The 21,324-nt window shown below is 41.9% G+C and overlaps 1 protein-coding gene across 7 annotated transcripts in view; it reads right to left on the bottom strand.

Moving 5' to 3' along the window:
• The window catches only part of tecpr1a (tectonin beta-propeller repeat containing 1a), a 106,118-nt gene extending 95,791 nt beyond the window's left edge, over positions 1–10,327 (bottom strand). For 3 of the 7 annotated variants that reach the window (XR_011887327.1, XM_072269125.1, XM_072269121.1), the window contains exon 1: positions 8,380–8,574. Coding sequence is in view for 3 of the 7 variants with exons in the window: in XM_072269125.1 (XP_072125226.1) it covers positions 8,380–8,440 (61 nt within the window). In the remaining 4 variants the exon portion in view is untranslated. Of the gene's footprint in view, positions 1–2,200; positions 2,578–8,379; positions 8,575–10,233 lie in introns of those variants that run through there. The other 4 variants (XM_072269126.1, XM_072269122.1, XM_072269123.1 and 1 more) reach the window with 4 other exon arrangements.
• Between the last annotated feature and the right edge of the window lie 10,997 nt (positions 10,328–21,324).

The raw sequence follows: 21,324 nt of genomic DNA, 5'->3' as shown, positions 1-21,324 counted from the left end.
CCAGACCAATAAGAATGTTAAAATTGGCTGAAAAACTGCCTGCAAATAAAGTGCTGAAAAGCTGAAAATTAGTTCTGTTTCTAATTTCAAATATCTGGCACCAGTAACATTTTTGTTTTGTCTTAATGAGTTCAAGGTTTCAATCATTTCAGTTAGATCTGAACTATTTGACATTGTAATACAACTTTTAGCATATGGGGATGTGCATTTTAATCCAATAGGATGGAGAATTGCAAGAAAATTAGCTGAGACTCATTGGCTAAAAGACAATTAACATAAGTTTAAGGCAATCAAATCATAACCGAAAACTTGAGATGATGAGAAAATATTTTTTTTTTTAAAAAAGTACCCCATAATTTGTCCTGTTGCCCAAAAGAACAATGAAAACAGGTTTAACAGGAACTTTCACAGGGAAGTCAGTCCATATTTAAAATATTAGCAGAGCTGTGAGGAAAGCACAAGGGAGTCTTTGAAAGATAGGCTGAATGCACTCCTGTGCTGTATCATTCTAGGAAAAGAGATCTTCATCTACTATTTCTTATAATCTATTAGCAATATAAATTGCCTTAAATATCAAGGATTAAAAATCAGAATCCCTAAATGTACGAGACAGGTATAATTTTGTCCAGTGATACTCACAAAATTGTGAGTTTATAAACCTTGCAGAATATTGGTAGGTCGGGTTGACTATTTGGAAGTTTGGTTGATCTCAGCGCATGGCTAAATGTTTGCAGATGTTTCAGCTCCTATCAAGAAGTCATTATCAATGCACATTTGAGGGTGATGTCTCCTCAGAATGCTCGCTTATATACTGTACTCCTCTGGGGTGCTATTGATTAGTTGTTGTGATCTGGTTGGATATAATGCCAGTAATCTCAGGATATGGACAGCGAAGCAAACACTTCTGACAGACCTCCCTTGAAGCTAGCCAGTTAGAATCTTCTACTGCTAAACTGTTCACAGTGTTTTGAACCAACCAAGCAGATAACGACATGGCCAGGGCCAGATTTAGTGGGGCCAGGGCCCCTGGGCTGAAGGCCCTGATGGGCCCCTGCCGACACTGTAAAATGCTGCTGTACCAAGCAAAAAAAGGCAAGAACAAGAGCAAAGGTCGTACTGGTCTAAATATCAAAGCTGTGGACCAAGACATTGGTTTAGTACAATACGTAGGCTATAAACTTACAGGCCTTAAGAGGGAGGACAGAAAGCAATGCAGATTCTTAGAAGGACAGCACCTAAAGCACTCAAAACTTGACCTAGGCTTAGTTGGCTTAGTAAAGTTATGAGGGAGACGAAGTATGATGTACCCAGTCTTAAATCTTCATTTAGCTATTGCTGCACATACCATAGGCCTTATTTCTCAAACAATGCCAAAGCATTTTTATCAAGGGATTTTTCTCAACCGTGTGTTCTGAGAAAGTAAAATGGAAATGAGAGACAAAAAGGCCAAGAGAGATGGCACTATGGCAAACTGGGAAACTTAACAATACTCCAACAATCTTTTTGAAAAATGAGATCTAGCACATACTAACCTATTGCTGTACTGTACAGCTTGCAGAGTAAAGACCACTTATTACTTACTAAGTTTGTAAACAGTCAACTACTAGCCTATTGCCACAAAAACAGGAATAGCACTGACACACAAGCCTAGATATTTACAAAGTCAGATGCTTGTTTTTCAAAATTAAAGCCTAGTTCTTCTGGATTTCTTCGCAGCAAAGTCCTTGATCAGATCACTAAAATCCAGTTTCCGAACAAGATTACTTTCAAGTGACATCAGAGTAAGACGACTCAGCCTGTCCTGTCCCATTGTGGATTTGAGCCTATGTAGTTGCCGTTATCAGGCCTGCCAAATATGTCACTGGAGCCTCGGAGAGCCAGTTCCTTCTCGACCAAAAACTTCACAACCACCAACACTCTCCTCAATACGTCAGTCCAGTAGACACACTCTGACTCAAACTGTTTTTGCAGTTCTGTATCTATTCTTCCGCTGTCAGACGCCAGTGTAACGTAGGTCAGTATCATTTTCCTGTGGTTTTCGCTATTTTTATGCTCTCCTATGCGCTCAGCGGCATGTTTCCAGTGGTTAAAGCCAGTTTCGAAGATGGACTGACAGTTACCATCACTGAAGATGCGGCATGCAAAACAAAACACACAGCCGGTGGAAGGGGAATATAAGAGCCATATGATATGTACTCACCATTTACGAGCTTGCGTTTGAAGGGAAATTTGGAGAAAAAACGTCTCTGCTGTTTGTATACTCGTTCCAAAGCTTTGATATCCACATCCTTATTCTAGCAGGACTCCAGCACCCTTTCTTAGCCCAGTACGCTTGGACTGAATCATCTAATGTTTCCTTTCCCCAGCGAGCAGGATCAGTGCTGTAAGGATCCTCAGTAGCGGTAACGTTAACATTAATGATGGCCCGACTTGGTTGTTCAGAGGCCTCTGTGGTTGGGAATCCCAAAGTTATGCTCTCTGTTTCTTCAATGTTAGCTGCTGACTGTGGCAAGGACAGTGGTTCTGTGCTAATGCTGGTGTTGCGCTAGCTGTTGAACAAGTCTCCGTCTGTCCACCTTTCTCAGACTGTGACAAGAGCAATGGTTTAAAAAATTCCATCAATTTCAATGTCTTTTTTAATGCTTCTTTCTCGCAGTCCTCTTTTTCTTGTTTCTTTTTTCTTTTCTGTGCTCCACTCTCGTATTTTTTTTGTCCGCCATGATGATAGCTACCTATTTTGGGCTCCTCTGCAGCTCGGGCCCCTGGGCTGCAGCCCAGCCTAGCCCTGCCTAAAGTCTGGCCCTGGACATCACATCAAAAGAGTACAGTCGACGTTTTGGCATCAATAGATGCTGCCTGGCCTGCTGAGTTCCTCCAGCATTTTTGTGTGAGTTGTTCAGACTTCCAGCATCTGCAGATTTTCTCTTGTTTGTGATCACGGGTTTAATCAATATCCAGTTATTACCCTTCACCTATCAGACACTTGAAATAGAAGGGATAACTTCACTCAAATTCACTTGCCCCATCACTGAACTGTTCCCCACAACCTATGGCCTCACTTTCAAGGACTCTTCATCTCATGTTCTCAATATTTTTTTGCTTATTTATTCATTATTATCATAGATTTTCTTCCATATTTGCAGTTTATTGCATATTCATTGTCTGTCTTGTTAGATGCAGTCTTTCATTGATGCTGTCTTTCATTGATGCTATCATGTTTCTTGGATTTATTGTGTATGCTCACAAGAAAATGAATCTCAGGGTAGTATATGGTGACATATACAGTATATACTTTGATAAATTTACTTTGAACTTTGAGGTGATGAACTCTAGGTGAGGTAGACAAGGGCAGGACCAAAACAGTAAATGGTAGGGCCCTGGAAAATGCTGTAGAACAGAGAGAACTAGGGATACAAGTATATGGCTTCCCTGAAAGTGGAGGCACAGGTAGACAGGGTGGTGAAGAAGCATTTGGCATGCTTGCCTTCATTGGTTGGGGTATTGAGCAGAAGAGTTTGGTGTCATGCCACAACAGTACAAGACAATGATGAGCTCCACACTTGGAACATTGTATGTAAATCTAGTTGCCCAGATATTGGAAAGACATAATTAAACTGGATAGGGTGCAGGAAAGATTCACAAGGATGTGACTATGACCAGAGGGCTTGAATTGAAAGGGGAGACTGAAAAGTCTGGAAGGTAGAAGGGCTGAGAAGTATACAATATCATGAAGAGCACAGAAAGGTGAGGGGGCACAGCCCTTTCTTCCCGGGGTAGAGAAGTCTAAAACTAGAGGTTATGGATTTAAGGTGAAAGAGGAGCAACTTTATGAAGGCCAACTTTATGTACATATTTGCTGGTGGATATATGGAGCAAGCTGCCAGAGGAAGCTGTAGGGGTGCATACAAGTGCAACATTTGGACAGTTACATAAATAAAAAAAAGTTTAGAGATGTAAAGGTAAAGATTAAAGTTTTACTTTACTTGTCACATGTACATTGAAATATACTGTTTGCATCAAATCAAATCAGTAAGTGTCACCACGCTTCGGGCACCAGAATAGCCATGCCACAACTTACTAATCCTAACCTGTACGTCTTTGGAACGTGGTAGGAAACTGGAGAACCTAGAGGAAACCCACACGGTCATGGGGAGAACGTACAAACTCCTTATAGACAGTGGCGGGCATTGAACCCCAATCTCATAGCTGGTGCTGTAAAGTGTTGCACTAACCATTACGCTACCATGCCGAAAAGGTTAGAGAGATATGAGCCAAATGGGACTAGCTCAGGCACACATCTTGGTCAGCATGGACAAGCTGGGCCAAAGGCTCTACTATTGTGCTGTCTATAAGGTGCTGCATTTCATGAACCTACTACTTAAGCATCCACACACTCACTGGAATTTTGTAAGATGAACACTTTGAAAGGGTCTGATAGGAGAGATGCAAAGAACATGCTTCCTCTAACTGCAGAGTCTGAAATTAGGAAGAGAAATCATTTAAAACTGAGACCAAAAAAAAAAATCACCCTTAAAGTCCATAACTTCTAGAGTTCTCTGCCACAGAGAATGGAAGTATTTATACACACACACACACACACACGCACACATACTTGTCCCATTTGCCTATATTTGATATATATATTCTTCTCCCCCGCCCCCTGGTCATAGCATTCGGTCTGCTTTTGTGCTTATGTAATAAAGACATCAGTTGAAATAAATGAGCTTTTCTATCTGTCATCATGGACCGAATGCTTGCCACAGTATATTTTATGTGCAGTACTACTGCTACTGCTAAACAACAAATTTCACGACATACATAAATGATATTAAACCTGAACCTGACTTGGTGAGCATGTGGACCAGAGGCACAGAATAACCTTTGATTTATGTATTCATTGATTGAGATACAGAGCAGAATAGGCCCCTCTGGCCCTTTGAGCTTCATCACCCAACAATTCCCCAATTTAATCCTAGCCTAATCACAATGAACAATTAAATCTACCAATCGGTACGTCTTTGGACTGTGGGAAGAAATCAGAACACCCAGAGGAAACTCACAGGGTCAAGGGGAGAATGTATAAACTCCTTATAGGCAGAGACGGGAATTGAACCCAGGTCACTGGTACTGTAAATCATTGTGCTAACCACTATGATACTGTACCACCCCATCTAATCCTACTGAATGGCGGTGGAGCAAGCTTGAGGAACCATGGTCAATTCCTGTTTCTGATGTTCTTGAATCACAAGTTCCACTTTCAGAGAGTGTATCAAACGCTGCCTCATCAAACCCTCTTCAAAACATCTTCTCTACCCCAAAGTGTTTTATGCAGCTCAGTTTGCCGTAAGCCACTCTAATATTCCAAAAAATGGACTTTAAAAACAATAAAGAAACAGCAATGGTGAGATATAGAAGAGTTCAGCTGTTATTATCATGTTGAAGAGCTATGTTTCTATAAGTGAATACAGGTTGGTTTCTTTACAATAGTACATGCTCTGAATTACAACACAGCTGTTCCCAAAGGCCCGAAAACTAACTATCAGATTCACACCACTGTCAATTGCTATTGCTACTAAGTACCTTGATTGCCTTTCAAATGAACAGTGAAGCACTCAATAAAGAACTCCTCATGAGATAGTGAAACAAACCTAATTTGATGGACCCATGCACATTCATATCTGTTCAGCAATATCATGTAATGTGCTTTTTCTGTCATGAAATTGCATTCTCAGTTTAGAATCAGAATCAGGATTTATATCACTGACAGATGATGCAATATGCAACATATTGATGCAGCTATAAAGAAGGTAAGACAGCATCTATATTTCATTAGGAATTTGAGATTTGGTTTGTCCACTAAAACACTCGAAAACTTCTACAAATGTGCCTTGCAGAGAATTTTGACTGGCTGCATCATCTTCTGGGGCTACCTCATAAGATTGAAATAAGTTGCAGAAAGCTGTAAAATTAGTCAGTTCCACCATGGATACTAGCTTCCATAGTATCAAGACATCTTCAAGGAGTGGTGCCTTAGGAAGGCGGTGTCTGCCATCAAGGATCTCCACCACCCAGGACATGCCCTCTTCTCACTGTTACCGTCAGGAAGGAGGTACAGAAGCCTGAAAGCACACACTTTGTGACTGGAACAGCTTCTTCCCTCTGCCATCTGATCTCTGAATGGACATTGAACCCATGAACACTACTTTTCTGTTTTTGCACTTTTTTTAACTGAACTATTTAATAGACATATTTTTGCATCAGTCTTCACTGTGGAAGACACTGTGATAGTATTGTGGAAGTTCCAGGCATCGGGGGCATGAAGTGTGTGAAGTTACCAGACATCCCACCCTGCAAAAGCTAATTTCAGGGAGGTAGCACCATCAATTTGTGGGAGACTCCCAGAACTTCTGGGAGAGGTGGGATTTCTGCAATAGAGTAGCTCCTTAGCAGCTACCCAGCTAGTTTAAATAACGTTAGCTATGTTAATGAACGTATGATGCCTGTTAAACTCACCTCAACATGTCTTTTACAGTCTTAACCCACCATGGGCAATAGAAAAGTCACTGTCAGGACTAAATGAAAGAAGAGCTAGTAAGAGATATGAAAGTGGGAGGGCTATCATTTTGGATCTCCCCCTCCCCCTCTCATATCTCTTACTAGCTCTTCTTTTAGTTAGTCCTGACAAAGGGTCTCGGCCCGAAACGTCGACTGTACCTCTTCCTAGAGATGCTGCCTGGCCTGCTGCGTTCACCAGCAACTTTGATGTGTGTGGCAGGATTGAATGGCTTGTCATATGAAAAACATTTGATGGCTCTAAGCCTGTATTCACTAGAATTCAGAAGAATGGGGGGTCAGAATCAGAATCAAAGTCAGGGTTACTATTATCACCGGCACGTGACGTGAAATTTGTTAACTTAACAGCAGCAGTTCAATGCAATACGTAATCTAGCAGAGAAAAAAATAATAAATTAAATAAAACAACAATAATAAATAAACAAGTATATCAATTAGATATATTGAATAGATTTTTTTTAAGTGCAAAAACAGAACTACCGTATATTAAAAAAAAATGAGGTTGTGTCCAAAGCTTCAATGTCCATTTAGGAATCAGATGGCAGAATGGTGAAAGGCCTTGAAAGAGTGGATGTTTCCTGTGATGGGAGAGTCTAAGACCAGAGGACACAGCCTCAAAATACAGGGGTGTCCTTTTAGAACAGAGAAGAGGATGGTGGATCCTTTAGCCAGAAGGTGGTGAATCTGTGGAGTTCTTTGCCACAGATGATAGATTCTTGATAGTTCTTTGCCACAGATGATAGATTCTTGATTGGTCAGGGCATGAAGGTATACAGGGAGAAGACAGGAGATTGGGGCCGAGAGAAAAATTGGATCAGCGTGATGAAATGGCAGAGCAGACTTGATGGGCCAAATGGCCTAAATCTGCTCCTATATATTATGGTCTTAATGTAACTCAGTTTTTTTCTCTATATTTATCATGTATTTCAATGTACTGCTGCCAAAAAGTCAAGAAATTTAACAACATAAACTTTTGATATTAAATCTGATTCTGTGATATGATAAAATGTGTTCTTTTTGTAGCAGCAGTACAGTAAAATGCACAAAAATACTAAAAATTACAATAAGAAATGCATATTTAAATTTTAAATTAAGTAAATAATGCAAATGAGAGCAACACATCCCTCCACGCCTGGAAAGACATATCCCTCCAATAGGCTTGCGATAACATTTAACAAAATGTCTTCATGTCAGGGACTGCCATTCTGGTCTCAAAATTTGATTGGATCATAGAGTAAGTGCTACCCTCCACTTCACTGTCCAATTTTAGGAATTAAGTTGTTCAGTAGCATAGCAAGCCCATGGGTAGTCGTTCTTCCAGGCAGTTCTTCCACTCCTGGGAAGCAGGGACATCACAAAGCATGCTCCTGAGAGGTACATTTCCAAAATGGAGCACCACCCACTCACAGGGAGTTATCCCTAAATCAAAGTGTCTGCTCATAAGGTCTATCTCCAAAGGGTTGTACTTTACTGTCTATAAATAAGTGATTTAGAGAATATCTTTCACAGGCTGACTTCAAATAGGTCAGTGTCTGCTGTTGGAGGTTCTATTTATAAATTCATTAGTAAGATTAGCTTACCAAAGGATCTGAATTGCTCAGTACCCTCACATGGAGTGGTCGGAAGAGAAAGGGCAATAGAACTAAATTTTGAAGGAACCATCTCCAAATAGTTCAGAATCAAATTTATTATCACTGACGTACATCGTGGCAGCATTACAGTGCAATACAAAAATATTACTGTAAGTTACAACAGGAATCTGTATAATAAATAAGAGAGCGCAATAGGGAGGTAGCATCCACGAACCATTTAGAAATCTGATGGCGGAGGGGAAGAAGCTGTCCTTAAAACATTGAGTGTGTGTCATCCTCTCAGATGGTAGCAATGAAAAGAGGGCAGGCCCTGAAATGGTGAGGGTCCTTCACGATGGATACTGCCTTCTTGAGGAATTGCCTGCAACACCTACTGTTGCAGAGACTATGGAGTCATTCAGCCCATCATTCCCAGGCTAACAGGTGTACATCCATCTGTATTAATCCAATTCTGCACTTGACCCTAGCCTTCCACAACCAAGACACTTCTTAAATGCACTCAACAGCTCTGTTTACACCATTCTCTCAGGCAGAATATTCCAGGCACTTTTGGGTGCAAAAGGTCTCCCTCAGATCCCTTCCAGGTTTCAGAACCAAAGGGGTAACTTCTCTAGTCCCATCACTGAAATGTTCCCATAACTTATGACCTCACTTTCAAGGACCTTTCATCTCATGTTTTCAATATTCATTGCTTATTTATGTATTATTATTATTTCTTTCTTTTGTATTTGCACGATGTTCTTGAATGGTTCAATGCTCAAGTTTGTGTGGGTTTCATTGAATCAGTTATGGTTATTCTCTGGAATTACTGAGTATGCCTGCAAGACAATGAATCTCAGTGTTGTAAATGGTGACATATATGTACTTTGATAATGATTTTGAGCTTTGAATCTTTTACTGCTCATCCAAAATCTAGTTTTATCTACCGTCACTCGAAAATATTGACAGCCACATTCTTAAGATAATTCTCGCTCTAAATCATAGCATTTGCTTGGGACAAGGAAAATACCGAAAATCAGTAGCCCCACTCAAAGGAGCCATCCCTAAATCGTAATTCACAAACAGTATTAAAAATAGCCAGTGCCCACACCAAGGGGACCATGTCTAAACCAGCCAGTGTCCTCACCCAGGGGACCATCTCCAAACCAGCCAGTGCCCACACCCAGGAGACCATTTCCAAACCAGCCAGTGCCCACACCCAGGGGACCATCTTCAAACCAGCCAGTGCCCACACCCAGGGGACCATCTCCAAACCAGCCAGTGCCCACACCCAGGGGACCATCTTCAAACCAGCCAGTGCCCACACCCAGGGGACCATCTTCAAACCAGCCAGTGCCCACACCCAGGAGACCATTTCCAAACCAGCCAGTGCCCACACCCAGGGGACCATCTCCAAACCAGCCAGTGCCCACACCCAGGGGACCATCTCCAAACCAGCCAGTGCCCACACCCAGGGGACCATCTCCAAACCAGCCAGTGCCCACACCCAGGGGACCATCTTCAAACCAGCCAGTGCCCACACCCAGGGGACCATTTCCAAACCAGCCAGTGCCCACACCCAGGGGACCGTGTCTAAACCAGCCAGTGCCCACACCCAGGGGACCATCTCCAAACCAGCCAGTGCCCACACCCAGGAGACCATTTCCAAACCAGCCAGTGCCCACACCCAGGGGACCATCTCCAAACCAGCCAGTGCCCACACCCAGGGGGACAATCTCCCGATCAGGCTGTGCCCACACCCAGGGTCTGTCTCCAAACCAGCCGGTGTCCTTAACCGAGGGCGGAAGTACGATCTCCAAACCAGCCAGTGCCCACAACTAGAGGCACCATTTCCAAACATCAGTGCCCACAACTGGGGGGGGGGGGGGGTAGCGTCTCTAAACGTCAGCGTCCACACCTGGGGGAGCGTCTCTAAACATCAGCGTCCACACCTGGAGGGAGCGTCTCTAAACTGCCCACACCTGAGGGGGCGTCTCTAAACGTCAGCGCTCTGGAGGGAACAAATCACAACCCATAGTTCATAACTGGGTCAGAAGGAACACACGGGAGAACACCCTCGGTACATTACCACCACCTTCCGCTCTCGGGCCCGCGTCCCAGCACCGACTTGGTAAACGTCCACCATCCAAAGCAGACACAGCTTCCGGAACCTTCTCTCTTGACAACCGACGAAGCTCCAATGGATGTCCCACCTCGCGACATACAATTGGGTCATCTGGCACAACTCTACGCATTGATTGGCCATCAGACCGTCAATCACTCTGCAACCGTGACGTCTGACGTCATCTGGTGAGGGGAAGGTTCTTTGCTGTTGGCTTGCTCAGGTAAAGGGAAGAGAAGATGCCGGGATACCTCACTCACACCCTAGCCACTTATGGAGCTAGGAGTCCTGTCTGAGAGCTGGGTCTTAGATCTGGGTGGAAGAAGTCAAAGAGCAGAGGTAACATGAACACTGAATAAAAACAAAAGTCACAGTTCAGCAGCGCACATAAAAATCGCTGGTGAACGCAGCAGCTTGTATATGTGTTGCTTGAAATTCCAGCATCTGCAGATTTCCTCGTGTTCAGCAGCTCCAGTCCGCTCGCTGAATGGGCAGCAGTTCTGTTTTTGTGTCATTGTGCAAACACTGGGAGAGTTAAGCAGCAGAATTATATTTTAAGTCTCTCAAAGTTAGCATTAAATACACCTCTTCCTCTTTGAACACATAGAACATTACAGCACAAGCCCTTTGGCCCACAATGTTGCGCCGATATTTTAACCTACTCTGAGAACAATCTAACCCTTCCCTCCTTTTCTAGCCCTCCATTTTTTCTATCATTCATATGCTTATCTAGGCGTTTCTTAAATGTCCCTAACGTGTCTGCTTTTACCACTACCCCTGGCAGGGTTCCATCCACCCACCACTCTGTGTCAAAAACATACTTTTGATATCTGTCCACCTCATCACCTTAAAATTATGCCCCCTCGAATTGGCCAATTCCACACTGGGAAAAAGACTCTGGCTGTCCACTCTGTCTCTGCCTCTTAACATCATGTACACATGTCAAGTCACCTCTCATCCTCCCTCACTCCAGAGAGAAAAGCCCTAGTTTGCTCAATTTACAGATCCAAGAGACAGTTTTAAAAGTACAAAATCACAGTAGAACTATTTAACTCACCTTTCTAAGTTGGGTTGTGAATGACACAATTTAGCTCCTGCAGGAAGCAGTAGATTATGAGGTGTTTCTTTATTTACCTTAGTATAAAGCAGATAGTGAATCTTCTGACAAATTGTCATCTGGTTCATTTATGAGTACTACACGAGATTCTGCTGATACAGGAAATCCATTACAACACACACAAACTGCTAGAGGAATATGGACCAAAATATTAGGGCATGGATTAGATGGGCTGTAGGGCCTGCTTCTGTGTTGTACTTTTCTACCACTCTATGATTCTAATTCAGCAGATCAGACCATGAGACATAGAAGTGGAATTAGACCATTTGGCCATCAAGTCTGCTCCATCATTTGTTCATGGCTGATTTATTTCCCCTCTCAACCCCATTCTCCTGCCTTCTCCCCTTTTAAGAATGTATTTTTGAGGAGACTAAATAATCTAGCACTTTCTTTTTAAATCTTTTTATTAAATTAGTACACAAAAAGTAAACCACGTAGACACTAATACACTGTTGCAATATAAATTTGCAAGAGATATTAATACAGAAAAAAAAGTTAGTACAAACAGTGCAGTTTAGATATAAAATAATAAGGTAATATAATAGTATACTAATTTTTTATACATATCAGTAAAGAGAAGAAAAAACCCAAAAAAAACCCCCAAAAAAACCCACCGTGCAACTAATCTAAAAAGCAAAGCAAAGCAATGGGCTAACTCGGAATCAAGTAGACTTAAACAACTTAAAACAATCATGTCCTCAAACCCGACCTCCATTAAAAACAGTTAAAAAAGCAAGAAGGGAATGTAAATATGGGCAAAGAGAAAAAAAAATTACATTAAATGAAAACGTTGAATAAAAGGTCTCCAGGTCTGTTTAAATTTAACTGAAGTATCATAAAGATTACTTCTGATTTTCTCCAAATTTAAACGTAGTATCATCTGAGAAAACCAAAAGAACGTAGTTGGGGCATTAATCTCCTTCCAATGTTGTAAAATACACCTTTCCGCCATTAAAGTAAGAAATGCAATCAGTCTACGGGCTGAAGGGGAAAGATTACTGGAAATTTTAGGTAATCCAAAGATAGCGGTAATGGGAAAGACATTTTTAATATTATTTCAAAGGTATTGAATAATCTAGCACTTCTGCGATCTCCTGGGAAATAAGGCGAGGATGAGAGTGGAGAGTGCAGCTACGGCCATCTCTGGGGGTGTCCACTGCATCCATTCCTAATGGCAGAACATGAACCTGTGGTCGGCTCCATTACTCTGAGCTGATTGAAGAGTCAAGCAAGATTAAAATCATTGAGGATAAGAGAAGGAAATGAACAGGTGTTTAGCGCCCTCTGCCTGCGTTTGAACAGTCTCTTCTTGCTGCTGCTGGCAGGTAAAAATTGCATGAGTCTTGGGTTCCACGTGGCTGAGTTTGGGAGCGGCTGTTACCCTGCAACCATTGAGTTTCTGGAAGGGCCCCACTCGCCTCAGTGCTGAATACACAATGCAGCTGTGGACTCACTTTCAGGGTCTCTGTAGTTCATGTTCCTTGTGTTTTTATTTACTTTTTTTTTCTATTTGTGCAGTTTGATCAAGGCACTTCAGCGTTGAACTGATTCTGCACCGTGGCCTGCAACTATTGGCACAATGTTTAGGACTCACTTTCAGGGACTCTGCAGTTAATGTTATTATTTTCATGATTTGTTTTTTTTAAACTTTGGGCTTTTGATGGTCTTGTGTGGGGTTTTTCTTCGAATAGGTTCTATTGTGTTTCTTTGTTTTGTGGCTGCCTGCAAGAAGATGATTCTCAAGGTTGTATACTGTATACATACTTTGATAAATAAATGTACTTCGAACCTTTGGCACCCTTATTAATCAAGAACCTATCATCATGACTTGGCTTCCATAATAAATTCCACGGATTCTCCACCCTCTGTCTTCTTGAAATTCCTCCTGATGTATGTCCTGAAGGAATGTCTGTGTATTCTGAGGCTTGGCATATATGGAAAGGAATAAACACACACAATGCTGGAGGAACACAGCAGGACAGGCGGTATCACACAAGATACTGAAGAACACATTGAAGGATCTTGGCCCCCAAATATCAACTGTTTATTCATCTCCATAGATGCTGCCTGGCCTGCTGAGTTCCTCCAGCAACTTGTGTGTGTTACTACATGTGATGGTCTTGAAAATATTTCATCATGTGACCATCATCTGCCCGAGCCTCAAATGAAACCAACACATTGATGAGCCCTGATGACCAATGCGTAACAAGGGGTTGAGAGGACCAAATGGTGGATCCTTGCAGTGCTCTTAACATTGTATACAGTTCCTCAGAGTGCCATCCTGTTGCTCATAGTCATAGTCATACTTCATTGATCCCGGGGGAAATTGGTTTTCATTACAGTTGCACCATAAATAATAAATAGTAATAAAACCATAAATAGTTAAATAGTAATATGTAAATTAAATAGTAATATGTAAATTATGCCAGGAAATAAGTCCAGGACCAGCCTATTGGCCACAGGCAGGAATGACTTCCTATGACGTTCTGTGTTGCATCTCGGTGGAATGAGTCTCTGGCTGAATGTACTCCTGTGCCCACCCAGTACGTTATGTAGTGGATGGGAGACATTGTCCAAGATGGCATGCAATTTGGACAGCATCCTCTTTTCAAACACCACCGTCAGAGAGTCCAGTTCCATCCCCACAACATCACTGGCCTTACGAATAAGTTTGTTGATTCTGTTGGTGTCTGCTACCCTCAACCTGCTGCCCCAGCACACAACAGCAAACATGATCTATTCTTGGCAAACCGATAAAACTTCTACTTGATACAAGAAATACCTGATTATCCTTCATTCAAATGTTTTGAAATATTGGTTTTACTTTCTAATAGCAAAAACAGTGAGCAAGAAGCTGTCCATGAGTATATTTCAATAAACAAGAGCTTGTGAACTCAAATGCAATGCCTCATATCGTATTCCAAAAGAGACACTTCCTGTTTCTTTGTTTTCTTCCGCTTTTTATTATGATTCAGAAGAATGATTCTGGGAATGAAAGGGTTAACATATGGAGAGTGCTTGATAGCTCTGAGCCTATACTTGCTAGAGTTTAGAAGAATGAGGAGGGATCTCATTTAAACCTATCTAATATTGAAAGGCCTAGATAAAGTGGATGTGAAGAAAATGTTTCCTCTAGTTGGTGAGCCTAGAACCAGAGGGCACATCCTCAGAATAGAAGGTCGTTCATTTAGAACGGAGATAAGAAGGAATTTCTTTAGCCAAATGTGTTGAGTCTGTGGAATTTATTGCCACTGAGATCTGTGGAGGCCAACTCATTGGTTATATTTAAAGCAGAGGTTGATAGCTTCTTCATTAGTCAGGACATCATAGGCTATGGGGAGAAGGCAAGAGAATGGTTTTGAGAGGGATAAAATAAACAGCCACGATGAAATGGCAGAGCAGGCGCGATGGGCCGAATAGCCTAATTCTGCTCCCATGTTTTATGGTCCAAAAGCTTCACAAGCTGATAAGGTAAAGTTGGACAGCTATTGAATCTAAACTAGTCTGACTGGATGCTCTTCAACTTTATCTCAGTAATGTAGCATGTATCTTACAAATAAGAGCCACGTACAGATAATGCTGGACCAACTCAGCAGGTCCTCCAGCAATCTGGTTCACATCTACCACAAATCCATAGCAGTTTTGTTTTAGTTTTGAATTCCCAGCATTTACAACATTCATTTCACTTCCTTTATTTGAACACAGATGGCTTTATTCTGTATTCAGCCACAGGTTCCTCTTCTTTCCTGTTGATGTGCTATATTTCTTGTAAGGGGTTATTGAAATCTGATGTGTTTGATCCAAAGTTCTTTCGGAAGTCAAGAAAGTTGTGACAGTTGAGGAGTCCACGGATAGACATATCAGAATGGGAATAGGAAATAGAATTAAAATGGGTGGCCACTGGGAGATCATGCTTTTTCTGGCAGACTGAGTGTAAGTGCTCGGTGAAGCAGTCTCCCAATTTACCTCAGGTCTAGGGTCTCAGAAGTAATGTTGAGGCTTTATAAGACACTGTTGAGTCCTCACTTGGAGTATTATGAGTAATTTTGGGTTCCTTATCAAAGAAAGGATGTACTGACATTGGAGAGAGTTCAAATGAGGTTCACGAAAATTATTCTGGCTTATCATATGAGAAGCATTTGATGGCTCTGGGCCTGTACTCACAGGAATTCAGAAGAAAGAGGTGTGATCTCATTGAGCCCTATCGAATGTTGAAAGGCCTCTATAAAGTGGATGTGGAGAGGATGTTTCCTATGGTGGGGGAGTCTATGACCAGAGAACACAACGTCAGAATAGAGGGATGTCCATTTAGAACTGAGATGAGGAGGAATTTCTTTAGCCAGAGAGTGGTGAATCTGTGGAATTTGTTACCACAGGTGGCTATGGAGGCAGGAGATTGGGACTGACAGGGAAATGGATCAGCCTTGATGAAATGGCAGAGCTGACTCAAAGGGCTAAATGACCTAATTCTGTTTAAATATCTTATAGTCTTAAGGATTCAGTTAACAAAGTAACTTCAAGCTAATGCTGTTTTTCAATTGCCTCCTAGAGATCAGTGCAAGACCAGACTAGTGGCTAGATCCACAGGTTTAACACATCCCTTCTACCACCCAGGGTGGGAGGGTGGGAAAGGGGCTTGCTGTTTTGTGGTTATTGTTGCCGTTGTTATTTGAGTTGTTCTGCTGAACATTATGTTCATGTTATCAGAATGTCTAGTGACACTTGTAGCTGCCCCCAGCACATCCTTAGGTGTATTTGTTGTTAATACACATTTCACTGTATCTTTCGATGTACATGTTATAAATAAATCTGAATTTGACAAAGCAAGCTGGAGAGCGTAAGAACATAAGAAAGGGGAGCAGGTGTCAGGATCTGATCTTGCAAACCTGCTCTGGCATTCAAGACTAATCTGATCTGGCATCAACTCCACTCTGCTGTTCGGGGCCCACATCTTCATTTTCCATCTACCTTAGCCTTGAATGTACTTCTATTGCTGTCGTGGATGGGGACTTTGATAAAAGAAACACGTCCTCATCCTAATCATAACGTGCAACATCTTTTGTGAAGTTCGTCATTCAACCTTGTTTATCACCAAATCAAACAATGTTACTCCAGACCAAGTTGCATAATGCAGTACATATAACATATAACACACAACACAAAGGTATATTACCACAAATAAATTAACAAATAATAAGTTGCATTTACAACACATGTCAAAAAGTAAACAGTATAACACTACTGGTGCTTCATATGCGATGAGACCTGGGTGGTGGCAGGAAGTTCAGACATCTCAGGGCCTGGGGGAAGAAGTAGTTTCCCATCCTAACAGTTCTTGTCTTAATGCTACAGTACTTCCTGCTTGATGGTAGAGGGTCAAAGAGATGGTTGGAAGGCTAAGGAGGGATGACCGACAATACTAAGGGCCCTGTGTACACAGTGCTCCTGATAAATATCTCAGAAAGGTGGAAGAGAGACCCCAATGAACCTCTCAGCTCTCCTCATAATCCTTTATAGGGTGTTACAGTCAGATGTCTAATCCTCTAATTCTAGATATTCCCTCCAGAGAATTATCCTCACTGAATCAACCCTGCAAAGCCTCTATGTTTTGAGCATCTTATATGTTTTAAGTGAGATCACCTCTCTTTCTTCTGAACTCTGGAGAATGTAGGCCCAATCTGCTTAGACTTTTAGCTTAGCTGCTTCATACCTAGAATAAAACTGATGAACTTTTTTCTATACTGCCTCCAAGGTAAGTATATCCTTTCTGAAAAGTGTAAGCATTACTCCAGGTATGACCATAAAACATAGAGGCAGAATTAGGCCAATTCGGCCCATTGAGTCAGCTCCACCATTCTGTCATGGATGATCTTTTATTATCCCATTCTCCTGCCTTGTCCCTGGAACCTTTGATATCCTTGCTAATCAAGAACCGATCAATTTCCACTGTAAGTATATCCAATGACCTGGCCCTCCACAGCCAACCGTGGCAATGAATTCCACAGATTCACCACCCTCTGGCTAAAGAAATTCCTCCTAAAGGGATGTCCTTGTATTTAGAGGTTATGCCCTCTGTTCCTAGACTCCCCAACTATTGTAAACATCTTCTCCACGTCCACCCTGTCTAGGTCCTTCAGTATTCGTATGGCACCCAAGCCCTATAGTAAGATGTGCTAACTCTTAAACCCCATCTTTCATGCAGAAAAGTTCAATATTCTGCTTGCTTTTCTAATTCTCTGAGTGACCTATATCCCATTATACCAGATTCAAATGCTCAGACTCCCTACATCAGTTTCTGTACTGGAAGGTTGGGAGAAAAAGGCAGAGTGGGAACAGTTTACCTCGGTGTTCATACTGTCGGGTTGGAGACTACCCTGGCAGAATATGAGCTGCTGTTGCTCTGGTTTGTGTTTGGCCTCACCCTAGTAGCTAATGAGGCTGAGATCAGACAGGTCGGTGTGGGAATAGGGAGGGGAGTAGAAAAGGCTAGCAAGTGGGAACTTGAGAAGGCCATGGTGGACGGGCCACCTCTGTTCAGCAAAGTGGTCACCTAGTTTGTGCTTAGTTTCATTAATGTAGTGGAAAGTACATCAGGAGCACTGAATGCAATAAACAAGGTTGGAGGAGGTGCTAGGAGTCTGGATAGTGATGAGGGAGGAGCTGTATGTACAATGTTATACTTCCTCTGGTTGCAGGGGAAAGTGCCTGGGGAGTGAAATTTGTTAACTTAGCAGCAGCAGTTCAATGCAATACATAATCTAGCAGAGAAAGAAAAAATAATAATAAATAAAATAAAATAAAACATAATAAATAAACAAGTAAATCAATTATGTATATTGAATAGATTTTTAAAAATGTGCAAAAAACAGAAACACTGTTTATTATAAAAGTGAGGTAGTGTCCAAAGCTTCAATGTCCATTTAGGAATCGGATGGCAGAGGGGAAGAAGCTGTTCCTGAATCACTGAGTGTGTGCCTTCAGGCTTCTGTATCTCCTACCTGATGGTAACAGTGAGAAAACGGCATGCCCTGGGTGCTGGAGGTCCTTAATAATGGATGCTGCCTTTCTCAGACACCGATCCCCAAAGATGTCCTGGATACTTTGTAGGCTAGTGTCCAAGATGGAGCTGACTAGATTTACAACCCTCTGCGGCTTCTTTTATTCCTGTGCAGTAGACCCCCCCCATACCAGACAGTGATGCAGCCTGTCAGAATGCTCTCCATGGCACAAATATAGAAGCTTTTGAGTGTATATTTTGACATGCCAAATCTCTTCAAACTCCTAATAAGCCACTGTCTTGCCTTCTTTATGATTACATCGATATGTTGGGACCAGGTTAGATCCTCAGAGATCTTGACACCAAGGAACTTGAAGCTGCTCACTCTCTCCACTTCTGATCCCTCTATGAGGATCGGTATGTGCTCCTTCATCTTACCCTTCCTGAAGTCCACCATCAGCTCTTTCGTCTTACTGACGTTGAGTGCCAGGTTGTTGCTGCAGCACCATTCCACTAGTTGGCATATCTCACTCCTGTACACCCTCTCGTCACCAGCTGAAGTGCATGGCTGAGAAAGTGGTGCGGGGGGAGGCAGGGCTTCGGGTTATTGGATCATTGGCATCTCTTCTGGGGGAGGTATGGGTTGCATCTGAACCAGAGGGGGAGCAATATTCTTGTGGACAGGGTTTGTTAGAGCTATTGGAGAGGGTTTAAACTAATTTGGCAGGGAGATGGAAACTGGAGTGAAGGCACTCAAGATAGGACGGATGGTAGAAAAGCAAAGATAGCATACAGTCAGACTGTCAAGAAGGGCAGACAGATGACAGGACAAAATAGCAGCCAGTAGGGTGAGTAACGGTGCATTAGGGATACAGAATCAAAAAGGATAGCAAATACAGTACTCAAAGTGTTATATCTCAATGCACAGAGTATAAGAAATAAGATGGATGATCTTGTTGCACTTTAACAAATTGTCTGATATGATGTTGTGGCCATCACTGAATCATGGCTGAAGGATGGTTGTAGTTGGGAGCTAAATGTCCAAGGTTACACTTTGTATTGGCGGTAGGCAGAGAGGCTGGTGTGACTCTGTAGTAAAGAGTGACATCAAATCAGTGGAAAGATGTGACATAGGATCGGAAGATGTTGAATTCTTGTGAGTTGAGTTAAGAAACTGCAAGGGTAAAAGAACCCTGATGGTAGTTATATACAGGCCTCCCACCAGTAACCGGAATGTGGACCACAGATTACAATGGGAAATAGAAAAGGCATGTCAAAGGAGCAATATTATGATAGTCATGGGAGATTTCAACAAGCAGGTCAATTGGGAGTATCATGTTGGTAAAAGAGTGTGCTTATTGAACGCTAAGAGATTTTTTTTTAGTGTATTTTATCATTGAGCCTACTAGGGGATCAATTATACTGGATTGAGTGTTCTGTAATGAACTGAAGGTCATTAGGGAGTTTAAGGTAAAGGAACCTTTAGGAGACAGTGATCAAAATATGATTGAGTTCAACTTGAAACTTGATAGGGAGAAAGTAAAGTCTGACATAGTATTTCTGTGAAATAAAGGGAATTACAGTGGTATGAGAGAGGAGTTGGCCAAAGTAATTTGGAAGGAGATGTTGGCAGGGATGACAGCAGAGCAGCAATAGTGTGAGTTTCTGGGAAAAATGAGGAAGGTGCAAGATAGGTGTATTCCAAAAATGAAGAAATACTCAAAACAGCAAAATAGTACAACCATGGCTGACAAGGGAAGTCAAAGCTAATGTAAAAGCAAAGGAAAGGGTATACAACAAAGCAAAAATCAGTGGGAAGATAGAGGACTGGAAAGCTTTTAAAACTCTACAGAGAATAATGAAAAGAATCATTAGGAGGGAAAAGATGAAATATGAAAACGAGCTAACAAACAATATCAAAATGGATAGTAAAAGCTTTTTCAAGTATCTAAAAAGTAAAAGAGAGAAAAGAGTAGATATAGAGCTGCTAGAAAATGAGTCCGGAGAAATAATAACGGGGGACAAGGAAATGGCAGATGAACTAAATGAGTATTTTGCATCAGTCTTCACTGTGGAAGACACGAGCAGAGTTTTGGATATTTTATGATACTTTATTGTCGCCGGACAATTAGTTCTAGAACGTACAATCATCACAGCGATATTTGATTCTGTGCGCCACAGAAGGGTGTGACAGAAGAGAAGTGGGTGCAGTTACTATTACAAGGGAGAAAGTGCTCAAAAAGCTGAAAGATCTAAGGGGATATAAGTCACCCAGTCCAGATAAACTGCACCCTGGGTTTCGGAAAAGAGGTAGCGGTAGAGGTTGTGGAGGCATTAGTAGTGAACTTTCAAAAATCATTGGACTCTGGCATAGTGCTAGAGGACTGAAAAATTGCAAACGTCACTCCACTCTTTAAGAAAGGATGAAGGCAGCAGAAAGGAAATTATAGGCCAGTTAGCCTGACCTTGGTGGTTGGGAAGATGTTGGAGTCAATTGTTAAGGATGGGATTATGGAGTATTTGGTGACACAAGACAAGATAGGACAAAATCAGCATGGTTTCCTTCAGGGGAAATCTTGCTTGACAAGATGGTTGGAATTCTTTGAGGAGATTACATGTAGAATAGATAAAGGGGATGCAGTGGGTGTTATATATTTGCATTTTCAGAAGGTCTTTGACAAGGTGTCACACATGAGGCTGCTTACCAAGTTAGGAGCCCATGGTACTATAGGAAAGTTACTGGCATGGGTAGAGCATTAGCTGATTAGTAAGAAGCAGAGCGTGGGAATAAAAGGATCGTTTTCTGGTTGGCTGCCAGTGACTAGTGGTGTTCCATAGGGGTTGATGTTAGGACCGCTTCTTTTTATGCTGTATATCAATGATTTAGATGATGGAATAGATGGCTTTGTTGCCAAGTTTCCAGAGGGTAGTGAATTTGTGGAAT

Source organism: Mobula birostris, chromosome 9, assembly GCF_030028105.1.
Source record: "Mobula birostris isolate sMobBir1 chromosome 9, sMobBir1.hap1, whole genome shotgun sequence".
Lineage (NCBI taxonomy): Eukaryota > Metazoa > Chordata > Chondrichthyes > Myliobatiformes > Myliobatidae > Mobula > Mobula birostris.
The sequence above is the reverse complement of the archived record's forward strand: the minus strand, read 5'-3'. Positions and strand labels throughout refer to the sequence as shown.